This window comes from Abramis brama (assembly GCF_963993115.1).
Source record: "Abramis brama genome assembly, chromosome: 25".
Classification (NCBI taxonomy): domain Eukaryota; kingdom Metazoa; phylum Chordata; class Actinopteri; order Cypriniformes; family Leuciscidae; genus Abramis; species Abramis brama.
The window spans coordinates 5,093,106-5,105,476 of NC_139987.1; the positions used below are offsets into that span (position 1 = coordinate 5,093,106).

At 37.1% G+C, this 12,371-nt stretch overlaps 1 protein-coding gene across 6 annotated transcripts in view; it reads right to left on the reverse strand.

The window, feature by feature from the left end:
• Positions 1–309: 309 nt before the first annotated feature.
• tjp2a (tight junction protein 2a (zona occludens 2)) overlaps positions 310–12,371 on the reverse strand; it is a 38,726-nt gene continuing 26,664 nt past the window's right edge. For all 6 annotated transcript variants that reach the window (XM_084103630.1, XM_084103631.1, XM_084103627.1 and 3 more), the window contains 17 exons: positions 11,813–11,966; positions 10,783–10,894; positions 10,110–10,228; positions 9,057–9,156; positions 8,588–8,738; positions 8,377–8,485; positions 7,199–7,418; positions 6,827–7,011; positions 5,687–5,782; positions 5,517–5,596; positions 5,221–5,431; positions 5,023–5,123; positions 3,451–3,672; positions 2,209–2,310; positions 1,844–2,128; positions 1,222–1,304; positions 310–1,093 (listed from right to left, as the gene is read on the reverse strand). In XM_084103630.1, the coding sequence (XP_083959756.1) occupies positions 925–1,093; positions 1,222–1,304; positions 1,844–2,128; positions 2,209–2,310; positions 3,451–3,672; positions 5,023–5,123; positions 5,221–5,431; positions 5,517–5,596; positions 5,687–5,782; positions 6,827–7,011; positions 7,199–7,418; positions 8,377–8,485; positions 8,588–8,738; positions 9,057–9,156; positions 10,110–10,228; positions 10,783–10,894; positions 11,813–11,966 (2,499 nt within the window). In that variant the 3' untranslated portion in view covers positions 310–924. The remainder of the gene's footprint in view (positions 1,094–1,221; positions 1,305–1,843; positions 2,129–2,208; positions 2,311–3,450; positions 3,673–5,022; positions 5,124–5,220; positions 5,432–5,516; positions 5,597–5,686; positions 5,783–6,826; positions 7,012–7,198; positions 7,419–8,376; positions 8,486–8,587; positions 8,739–9,056; positions 9,157–10,109; positions 10,229–10,782; positions 10,895–11,812; positions 11,967–12,371) is intronic.

Sequence of the window (12,371 nt, forward strand, 5' to 3'; positions counted from 1 at the left end):
AAAACAATATTAATCTTTACTGTTTGATACATTTAATGCATCCTTGCTGAATAAAATAATTCATTTCTTAAAAAAAAGTCCTGTCCCCAAACTTTTGAATGGTAGTTTAAATTTGCAAGCATTTAAACAGCAAAACTTTCTAGCATTAATACAATGGCACAATTGATAATAAATTATAAAAAATGTGCATTTTTTTGTAGACAAATTTAATAGTGACCATTTCAGACACTAAAACTATATCCTGTATCAGAACCCTGCTCTAAATATGGCTCAAGTTATTAAAAATAATGAGGCAAAAAGACAAGCAAAGCAGAAATATTAAAAGTCAGGTTTATTTATTTGTCTTTAATATTTAAAATTCCACCATTCTGTGTTTTTTTAGTGGTTAAACCCAAAGCACTGATCATAGACGCATAACAATAGTGTGAACATTACACATGATCTTATCATAAGCCAGTTTTAATCATAATTATAGCATAGTAATATGCAGTAAGCATAAAATAATTTTCTAAAGTTCAGTTAATACATGTTTGATCAATGACATTAAGGCACTCCAGCAAATGCTTGGGAAAATAACATTTCATTTTGGTTTATGGCAAATTTTAGTGGTGTTAATAAGGAAAGTGTAACGTTAACTCCATCTAGTAGCTTTCATTAGAAACAGTGTGGGAAAATAAAACTAAAGATGCACAAAATATCCTGGAAAAGAAATCACTACAAGAAGACATGAAATATACACTGAAATTTCATATAAAAACATTGCAGGTATAAAAAAATGCTGTTTTATAAATTGCACGTGGCGAACAATATCCCATCTCCAAGAGATGATTCCCTCTCACTCACACAACACTCTCTCTTCCTCTCTGATGACATGCGCAGGAGATATCCCAGCACAGATCCCGCTCCACTGCACATCACGGGGAGTTAGAGTTCAGTGTCGTTGTATTTCTTGGGATTGTAATAGCCTCTGCGGTTCTGGTCCACCAGGTGGCGTCGATACTCTTCCTCGTCCTCATCCTCGGCGCGGTAGTGAGAGCGGCTCTCTGAATACTGGGGTTTGGAGGAGCTCTGGGACTCAGAGTTTGAGCTGGAGCTGAAGGGAACAGAGCCATCACTGATGGGACGTGCCATTTAAGACACTTCAGGGATTTATATATGTGTTGAAATGGGAATCAGAGAAAAAAGGAAAGAGAGAGAGGGTGGGGCGAAAAACAAACTTACCCAATTGGTTGTGGCCTGTTTTGGTTTGGTTTGGGTTTGTGGGGAACTGCGTAAATATCTGGATGTTTCTGAGATATTTCCAGCTGTTAACCAAAAAGATGAATACCAGATACATAAAAAAAAAGAAGAAATACCAGCTTTTTTTTTTTTTTTACAGTTGTAAAAATTAAATGTCCAGGTCAAGGTTCACCCCAAAAATTAAAGAAAAAATATCTTCAATTTTATAATTTAATTGAATTTAAATATCTATCTATCTATCTATCTATCTATCTATACGTGTGTATGTGTATGTGTATGTGTATATATATATATATATATATATATATATAAATAAATATGTGTCTGTCTGTGTGTGCACACCATATGACATTTAAGCACATTTCCCACATTTCAATTTGATTTTAATATAATTTGAATCAAATTGAAATTGTGCTAATTGTGAAATTGTGGGAAAATGTGCTTAATTATGACAATAATGAATGAATGGCTTAATTTTCTTTATGCAAAATAAATCTTTTTGTTTTGATTTTGGTGTGAAATGTGAGATTTGTAATAGTTTAGTGAGGTTCTTTCTCTCAGATCTACAGCAGCTTGTGTAGTTTGTGTGATTGAGATCACAAACCCGAGCTAGTTCGGCCTCCTGGAGCTCCTGCATCCTTTTGGCCCGGGCCAGGTTGTCCATTTGCTCGAAAGCCTTCACCTTTCCCCTGAAGGTGCGGTTGGCGGGGTCCTCGGCGGGGTCGTTAGAGGTCGTGTCGTCAGCTGGGCCCGTCTTCACGTTGAAACTGGGCTTCTGGGCTACTGGCGGTGGAAGGGGTTTGGTACTGACAGGAACATCACTGCTGATTGTGCTGCTGGAACGGGAGTCGAAACTCCTGGAGTCGGCAGGACGGGGAGCTGACCTGACCTGCAGGAACACATGGGGTTTAACTGAGGTGCTGTCTGTATCGGGGGGGGGGGTATAAAGGAGATGACAGGACATCTGACCTTGGGGGGTTCAGGAACAAACGATGGAGGCGGGCTGGGGTCCCGCTGTACCTCTCTGCTCGCGGGCTTCTTTGAGCGCTCATGGGGAACAGGCATGGGCCTCTGAGTGGGTGAGAGCATTCATTCATTCAAAAACATTCAAAATACAGACAATGACTGTAACACCACCTAAACCACACTGAAAGCATGTCTATTGTTGAATGAGTGTTACAGACTCAAAATCGGAGAAAAACTAAAATAAGTCTACAATAAAAACTACAATACTTTATGAATAAAGCTTTATGACGGATTTTGGCATATTTCTTGTACTATTATTAATACTACTACTACTACTACTACTACATACACTACTATTTTTGGAAAGAAGTCTCTTTGATGCTAAAAAAACATTTCTGATTATTATCAATGTTAAAACAGTTGTGCTCCTCAGAGTTTTGTGGAAACCATGGTAAATTTTTTTTAGGATAATTTGATGAACAGAAGTTAAAAGAACAGCATTTATCTGAAATAGAAACACTTTGTAACGCTATAAATGCCTTTACTGTAACTTTTGGTCATTGTAATGCATCCTTGCTGACTGAATGCATTAATATATATATAAGCTTACAGACCAAAAACTTCTGAACGATAGTGTTAAGTAATAGTTGTGAAACAGTGAAAAGTTGTCAAACTATTATAAGCATCTGAAACAGAATATCATAAAACAGAAAATTATATCACAGAAAGGCCCCATATATTAAAATGACCTTTTTTATGACATTGCAAGGTTAGTTCAAATGGTAAAAAACAAGAAAACTTTATAATATTAATGCTTCATAATTTAAAATTCTTGCTAGGTAAATTAAAGGGTAATTTTTGCCATAAAAATGTTGGTAAAACATTTTTTGTGTACATTCACACAAAGAAAAAAGATTTTTACTTGATAATCACGCCACTTGACTTCTAGAGTCATTAAATCAAACCCTGTTTAAATGACTGAACTATTCAAAATGTGTGTTGGATGTGCAGTTTCACACGCGTCCTGTGGGGAGCAGTGTGCACAAAGCTGGATCCATGAACCCAATTTTCTCATCACTGATGCTCATATGACGGTCAGTGATAATGATAGCGATAATGAAATCAGGATGAGTGACCTTTACAGATTTTGATAATCAAATGACTCAGTGTTTCCAGGTAGTGCTAGATGTGTACGGCTGGAATCACATGGCCAACAGTGGTAAACGGACAGGAAGCCACACTAACCTCCTCGCTGACAGGCTCAGACGAGCGGCTGATCGCTGACATGGGCTGTGGCTCGTCGGTGGACTCGTCCAGTTCATTATCGGTGTACGCGCCGCCCTCATCCGCCGTGTCCTCGTAATCGCTGGTCAAGCGGCTGTCCATGCTCAGGTAGTCTGCGCTCATGGCCGACAGGTATGACATGCGATCGTCCTGGAGATCCAAGTCTTCCTCAGGTCCATCAAGCTGAAACCACACACACAGTTCAGCTCTAACAGGTCTGATCATTTGTTATTTCACATTTTAATAATAAAAAAAAAGTCTTATGCTTTATTATGTTTTCATGTTTCTTTAGAGTATAAAAGCTCTGTAAAGTTCCCAAAGTCCCTCCAGCAGGAGTTATTCTCTAAATCAGTATCGCCGTTTCTGAACTCTGAAACGACTCCATTGTAATCTTGAGGAATATTGTGACGTGTTTGTTCCCGGAAGAAAACTAATTTAAATAATCCACGCCCAATCATACGCAGAATAAAGGGACGAGGCCTGGTTGAGTTAGTTAGTATGTTGAAACTGGCGGTTATGGTAAGGGGCGGGGCATTTCCCAAACACACTCGAAGCGGCTGACCAATCACAACACACTGATCCAGCCGACCTATCAGAGGACACTGTGCTTTTCAGAAGGAGGGGCTTCATAGAGACAGAAACTAAACAGAGCGTTACTGACAGACCGGGAAGAGAGCAGGGCGTAAATCAGACATGACGATACGATCTGATATTGATTCTCTTAGCCAGCGTTACGTTATTTGCCGATTCCTAAAAAAAATCAGCAATACGATTTGATCCAGAGGTATATTGATCGACATATTGATATTATGTGCCTATCTTACACTCCCAGTTACATTTTTATTAACTTACAAATGCAACAAAAATATTAAGATAACCAAAATAGGGTCCACACCAGCGGTGTTTTGTGTTTGGTGAGCTAATAAAATATTAAAGCTCAAACTTCTGCGATAACAACTGGCTGGATGTACATTATCCCTTACGCTGTATACATTAAATACAGATTAATCCTTATTAAAGTTACAAAAGTTATTCAGACAAGAGCAGTGAGTGTTTTTATCCTTGTCCTTAGTTTACTTTTTGACCAACATTAATGACAAGCGGCAGAAGGTTTATTAGGCTGCTGTCATTTTAAGACCGAATGCACGGATCTAATATACTGTCACACATGCGCTTCCTTTCTTAACCGTTTACATAACCGACTGTGTTTACTAGGATATTCACCAAGACAGGCATTTTGACATAATTTTGTCTGTATTGGTCTATTTTAGGACAACTATCAGTGGGCGCGCTTTGGATGTGCGAAGAAAACAGTGCGCGATTTAAGTTCTCTTTCGTGTCTTGTGCTTGAATGCTTATATTGGCAAGGCTTAAAACACGTGCAATTGATGCATTTTCGTGCCGATTCAGCACTGGCCTGATCGGGATCTTTCACGCTCACCCCGGGCCATCCGGCTGTCCTTATTGTCGAGCCCTGACAGGCAAGTTTATTGTAACCGTGTATATTGTATTATGTCAGGAATAAATGCTTACCTTGCTTTCACAGACCCAGACGGCTTTATCTTGTTGTTCTCGTATGGCTTCCTTGAGACTTCCAAACCAGGCATCATGGGAAGAGTTCAGATCAATGGTAGCTGGATAAAGAATAAAAATGTAGACATTGATCATCTAAAATAGTGTATATTATGAGTATATTTTGACATTTCCTGAGGAACGGCTCATCAGACTTACCAGTGAACAGGTGTGAGCAGGTTTTCCGCAGTTTAACTGCTTGTTCGTAGAGCTTGCGTGAGCTGCGGTTGGAGCCGGGAACCAGGCGGTTTCTCATGGTCTTCACCCCCTGCTTGCTATCTGGGTTGAGGAAAATGACGATGGGATACCACTGGGTGTAATTTAGGGTGTCTACAGCCTTTGGAGTGACGTCAAGCAGAGCGTGTAGATCCTATGAACAAGAGAAAAAAGATTGTTTCTTAGATATTAATGAATTTTTACACCGAGATCCTGAGGGCTGACTGTGGGGTGTTTACCTGCTCGATGATCTGACGAATAGTATTGAGTCTCACCACACCTGACGGCTTCTCGGAGCCCGCGTCTTTAGGTTCTGTCTCTGTCACACGAAAAACATGCACAGATCAAAAATCTCATCCACACACCACTATATTTGCAGAGATCTTTTATAAGGTTGTGAATGGCTTACTTGCTACGATAAACTCATCTGGAAGATCATTGGCAAGTTTTTCATTGGCTGCGTCTGAAATGGGGCCGAATATTACGACGGGTCGTCTAAACCCAGCTGGTGGTGGAGAGACAAAGAAAGAAGTCTTAGTACACAAACACACATAAACGAGATCCCGCGATATTAAAACGAGGTGAGGTTGAAGTGAAGGTGAAAAGCTGTCTCGCGATATCAAGTTCACTAAGTTGAGTTTCTGGAAAATATCAGATTACTTGATTAATCGTCAAAATAATGAACCGACTACTCGATTACCAAAATAATAATTAGTGACAGCCCTAGGTTACTTAAAACATTTCAAAATGCACCTGCATTGTTTTGCATTTTGTGACTTTCAGTCGAATAAAAGGCTATTTTTCCAGTCATATATTTCATCACTGAAGATTTCTTAAAAATGTTATAATATCTTCTCGTTCTCGTGAACCCAATATCGTGTATAACCTCATCACATCCCTAAGGTTTTCATTTTTTAATTTATATAAAAATATTTTTATATAATTTATATAAAAATATTCAAATATTTATAAAACATATTGAATTGCATGTATAAAGAAAAAACAAGTTGAGTGCCTCATCTAACCAGCACTATATCGTAACGTATGTTATAATGTATTATATCTTTTCATAAATAATTGTAACCAAAGTTAAAATGCATAATAATATTTGCAGATTCCTTGTTGGGTCTGAAATTGTTGTTTGTCGTGTTATAATGCATTACACTTTTTAAAGGAGTAACAATGAATAGACAAGTATTATAATGTATTATAACTGGTTACAATTATCATGAAACCATAAAGTGCCTCATGAAGTGGAACAATTAATGCATTAAAATACTTTTATAAAGCATTATATTTAAAGGCTTTAAGTAAAGTGTTCCGAAAAATCTTTGCATTTTAATACATTTAAAAAAAATAAAAAGCACTAAATTATTCAAAAGTATGCATAAACTAACAAAGCATATTAGGTAAATCCTCCTGTAAAATAGAAATAATAATAAAATCTTAAGAAAAGACTTTAGACATTTTTATTTTTATTAAGCTCAAAACCACATTGAAATGTTTTTTTTAAATGCATATTATGTGAAGTAAAGCATGCTGGGCGTACCCTCGCGCAGCACCACTCTCTCGTAGGCTGGGAAGCGTGTAGTGACTGGTGTGGCAGTGAGATCCTCTCTGCTCTTGCGAAGATCTTTTTTCTTGACTGCCCTTTGACCTCTCAGCCTCCAGAAATCTCCTCTGTCATTGGCAGAGCCTTTCTGTGCATTCTGAACATTGGCCATCTGCTCCGCTCTGATAAACAAAGTGATCACACAAACACCTAACAAATAATGTGCTTTTAAAGTCAATGTCAAAGGGTGACTGTGACTAGGTGATGTCAGCAAATAGAAAATGTCATTTCAGGGGTTGGTTTTGATTTCATGTTAACATCAAGAGAAGTTGTCCTTCTAGTGATCCACATACATTCACATGATCTCACCTGCTCTTGCTGGGTATGATGCCTTTCTCCAGGAGCTGATTGTCTTTGTCCGTGCGGATGGCGAGCCAGTTACCCAGCTTTCCGTCGTACAGGGTGTCCACCACTTTAAATATCTCCCCTCTGGAGAAGGTCAAGCTCTGAGGAAGCTCTTTCTCGTACTCAAAATGAGTTCTGATGAAGAAGTTATCCCCTCGTCCAGACGCCAGGATGTCTTTATAAACTAAAATAAAACGAGAATAATTCACAGCACTTTTACTGCAGAGAACTACAAATCTGATTACACTTTAAAAATAAAAACACCTTTTTTTTGTAATATATTTTAAGATGTATTTTATTCCAGTGATCAAAGCTGAATTTTCAGCATCATTACTCCAGTCTTCAGTGTCACATGATCCTTCAGAAATCATTCTGATATGATGATTTAATGCTCAAGAAACATTTATTATTATCATCAATGCTGGAAACTGCTGTGCTGCTTCATATTTTTGTGGAAACTGTGATACATCTTTAGATGAATACAAAGTAAAAAAAAACAACATTTATTTAAAACAGAAAAAGTCCTTATCTTTTGATCAATTTAACGCACTCCTGCTGAATAAAAGTATTGATTTCTTTTTTTACTTATCCCAAACTTCTCAATGGTAATGCATCACAGTTTAAGTAGCACAAAATGTTAAAATATGAAGCAGCGCAACTGTTTTCAACATTGATAATAATCAGAAATGTTTCTTGATCATCAAATCATCATATTAGAATGATTTCTGAAGGATCATGTGACACTGAAGACTGGAGTAATGATGCTGAAAATTCAGCCTTGATCACTGGAATAAAATACATTTGATAATATATTCACATGGAAACCAATTATTTTGCATTCTAATAACATTTCACTATATTACTGTTTTTACTGTATTTTAAATCAAATAAATGCAGCCTTGGTGAACATAAGAAACTTCTTTCAAAAACATTAAAATAAAAATACATATAAATAAAAATACACACACACATAAAAATATATATAAATTTAAATAAATAAATAAATAAATAAATAAATATAAATATATATATATATATATATATATATATATATATATATATATATATATATATATACATATACATACATACATACATATACATATATACTGTAGTGACTACAGAGGGGTGTTTTGAACTACCATCAGGTTTGCTTTGAGACAAGATGGTCACATCCTCTCCTTTGGGAACCTCCAGTAAATACAGAACCGCATCTTCCCGGACCATTCCTCTGAAATCCATATTATTGACCTGCAGGGAAAGAAAAACACAAACGATCAGTCGATAATGTGGACAAAACGTATAAAGGATGAAGGCACGTAATCTTATAACGCAGAGCCAGTGGTGTTGCACCTTCACGATCTGGTCTCCAGTGCGGAGTCCCTCCACCTCGGCAGGGCTGTCCTCCTGAACGCCCGCCACAAAAATGCCCACATCATTTCCTCCAGCAAGACGCAGGCCAACACTATCACCCTTCAGAAAGCGCACCATCACAGTGTTGGGGCTGTGGGATATTTTTCGTTAGAATCACAAGTTTGCCTAAAAATATCTGTAAGTGGCAATAATCGGGATCCAAGCACATGGGGAAAGGGGATCTTTGTGTCAGGAGTGCAAAAATGCTAAATATTAAGGCTTAAAATGGCTACTGAAATTTAAATGTCCATTGGTTCAATTTTTGTTGAGATGTTGATTAGTAAACTGCATGCCAAACTTCAAAATCCCTTTATCAAATATGTTTTCACTATAGGCAGGATTAAATGAATAGCTTTTAGGTTTATCTTAAAATCTGGATTAAAAAGCCAAGAATCAGTCAAGTACAAACCCGTATATTTCCTGGTCCTCCAGACTGGGCCGCAAGGGAACTTTTGGCAGAGGTTTGGCTTTTACTGGAACACTTTTTGGAGCAACATTTACCACAGGATCTGTATATAAAAAAAATAAAAATAAAAAAACCACGTTCTCATCATCTGTCTCTTCTAGTCCAAACAGCCCTGGAGGCCATTGTGGAGTTCAGCTCCAACACACCTGTATGGAAATTTCTAGTGGTAAGACCTTGATTAGCTGTTCAGGTGTGTTTAACTGGGATATACCGATATTAACCGATTTTTAGACTATCGTCTCTATTGTGGTTACGCTTGCGTGACATTGCTGCGCTGCATGGTCACAAAAGCCTATTGTTTACATGCACTTTTTAAGCATATGGTATAAGGTATATGCATGTGCTGGCTGAGAGATAGTTTCTGGTTTCTGTCTGAGAGACGTACGCACATGAAGCCGATGAGCATGTGTGTACTGAACTGTTATTTTTGCCGCCTAAATGGACTTTAACGGTCAAAAACACACACTTATGTGTCAAAATTATCATCTTAGCAAGTAGCTTCATAAACAGTTATTTATGTCTTAAGTGAAGGTAAACAGTTGAGAAAGAAAGTGCATGTGTATCAGTAGGCTATATTAGATCAGTGCATTCGGTCTTAAAGTGACAGTAGCTCAATAAACCTGCTGCTGTCTGTCATTAATGTTAATCAAACAACAAAGAGTAAGCTATGAGTTTTTTTTACTTAGGCTAGTATTGTTTTTTTGTGATATTGAAATTGGTGACAAGAATTATCAATGGTATCAAAACTTTTGATATAAATACCTTATTTAAAGCAAAAATAACTATGTTGTAATATACATTGATTTATTGTGAAATAAAATACTCAAATGGTGATAAAAGATTTTGGTCATATAGGTTTGAGCTGAACTCTGCAGGACAGTGGGCCTCCAGGAGCGGGACCCCTGATCCTGATTCTACATGCTGAAAATGACCAGAAGATTGCATTAAATAATTCCATTTCTGCTGAATGATTGCAGTCTGGAGGAACTGTGGTACCTGGAGACTCGCTGCGAGGCTCGTCTTTCTCTATAGGTGGAGGTGGCAGATCCGCTGGCGCTGCTCTGAATGGAGTCGGCATCGCTCCCATTTTAGCCAGTCTGTTAGGAGGATCATCTCTGCCAACAAAAGACAGAAAACCAGTTTCTCCTTCTGCACCGTTATTAGCAACATTTCTATTGAATGTGATGTCAGTTCATTTGGAAAATAGTCTATCATGCTGTCAAATTAAATTATTTTTAAAATAAAAATGTATATTTAGTTTTATCACCAAGTTTCTGATTAAGTTAAATTTTAAATTAACAAGTACTTTAAATTAGTGAGAAAGGTTAACATGGAGCAGCTAAATCCGAAGCACAACCTAAACAAAGTTGTGTTACATTGTATACCTTTAAGGTCACACTGTTAGTTAATGCATTAACTAACTTTAAAAAACAAGCAATCTATCTGTTACAGCATTTATTAATCTTTGTTAACTGTTCATTGTTAGTAGTCATTAGTTCAGGTCCAATGAATAATATGAAGAAATACAATTGATTTTAATAATATATTAGTACATTTTGAAATTGACATTAACTAAGATTAATAAATGCTGTAGAACCTGTAAATTACTCTAATGTTTGCAAACAATACTTGGTCACAATTGAATTCTTAGTGTATGGTAGTGTATTACCTGTTTTTGTCTTGTAGCCTCTCGTTAGAGGAGTGTGACGAGAGGTCTGAGTGATGGCTCCGCCGATCCTCCTGAGGAGAATATGAGCGGTACGACTCAATCTCGGAGATATCTGCAACACACAGTAGATGTCATTATCACACTGCAACAGGCTTCAGGCATCATTCGTGTTTGCAGTGAAAACGGTGCATGATGGGTTATACACATCCCACTTTTATTTAGGGATTCAAATCTCTAACCCTGTGCAAAAGACAATAAGTTAATAATTAAAACCAGATTTGATTTCCTTCATTCTAACATCTTATATTATGTGATCAAAAAACCAATACGGAGGATTTTCAGAAAAACATAAACGACTTCCAAAACATGGGACGAGTCTCACTAGAGTTGGTAAAATGACAATTTTCATAAGCTTTGGATTATGGGTAGTGTTTATGTAATCCTCCCAAAATCAAAAGCTTTTCTCTCCAATCCAGTGTCAGTACAGCAGATCAAAAAAATAAGTTAAGAGGCCAGAGGTCTCTTAGAAATTCGGGCAAGGCATTGCCAAATACCTCACAACATCAGACACATCACAAGGTAATTACTGTATATAAATGCAAACAATAATTAATATGAATTATTGCTTATTAAATATTTGGATTAAATCAATTAAACTGATGCAAGGATCTTAAGTATTGATGCAATATACTGAGAAAATAATTTATTTTATGCCTGTATCAGCAGCCATAATATAGGGTCTCAACCTTAAAAATAAATAAATAACAGGGCCGTACACACATTTTTGTCCAATCAAATGCTCTGTATTTCCCCCTAATACCACTTCACACCAACAGCAACAACAATTAACAAATCATCATTCATGGCTTTGAAGTAAAGGCTACTGTCCCTTTGATTTGAACAGGAAATACATCAATGGCAAAGAGAAATCTGCTCATCAAGCCATTATTAGAGGGCTTTAATTAAATCAGAAATGTTGTGACTGATTATCTGCTAATGTTGCTCTGTTAGGGTCTGTAGAGCCGCTCACCATCCATCTCCGAGTCGCTGTCTGCCATGGGCGGGACTCGGATGAGCACCTGACTGCGATCCCTCTGCACCATCAGCTGCAGCTTCCCACGAGACTTCTCGATCAGCTTTCCTGCGTCGCTCAGAGACAGATTCTCTGTGACCGTCCCGTTAATCTGACACACCAAAACACACTGTGTTAATGAAGAACAAATGAAGCACTTCAAATCTAAGATCTTATGATAAACAGCTTCAAGTAACAATCATACACTAACATTCAGCAAGGGTCAGCAAGATTTTTTTTTAAAGAACTTTTAAAAACACACAAAAAAAAATCATGGACATGATTTGAAAGGGTTAAACTGTTCACGGTCAAAAATGATTGGAAGACGAATTTCATCTAGTGGAAACGTTTGGTACAGCGGCCAAAATGAATCTTACTGCAAGCAATTTTTTGAGATATCAACGTCAAATTTGGAGCACAACTTGTTTAGATTTATGGCTTTGATTTTCTCACAGTTTTAGAGTAAAATATGTTTTGGAAAATACATATTTCGTATAAAAATTGAAAATGGTATTTT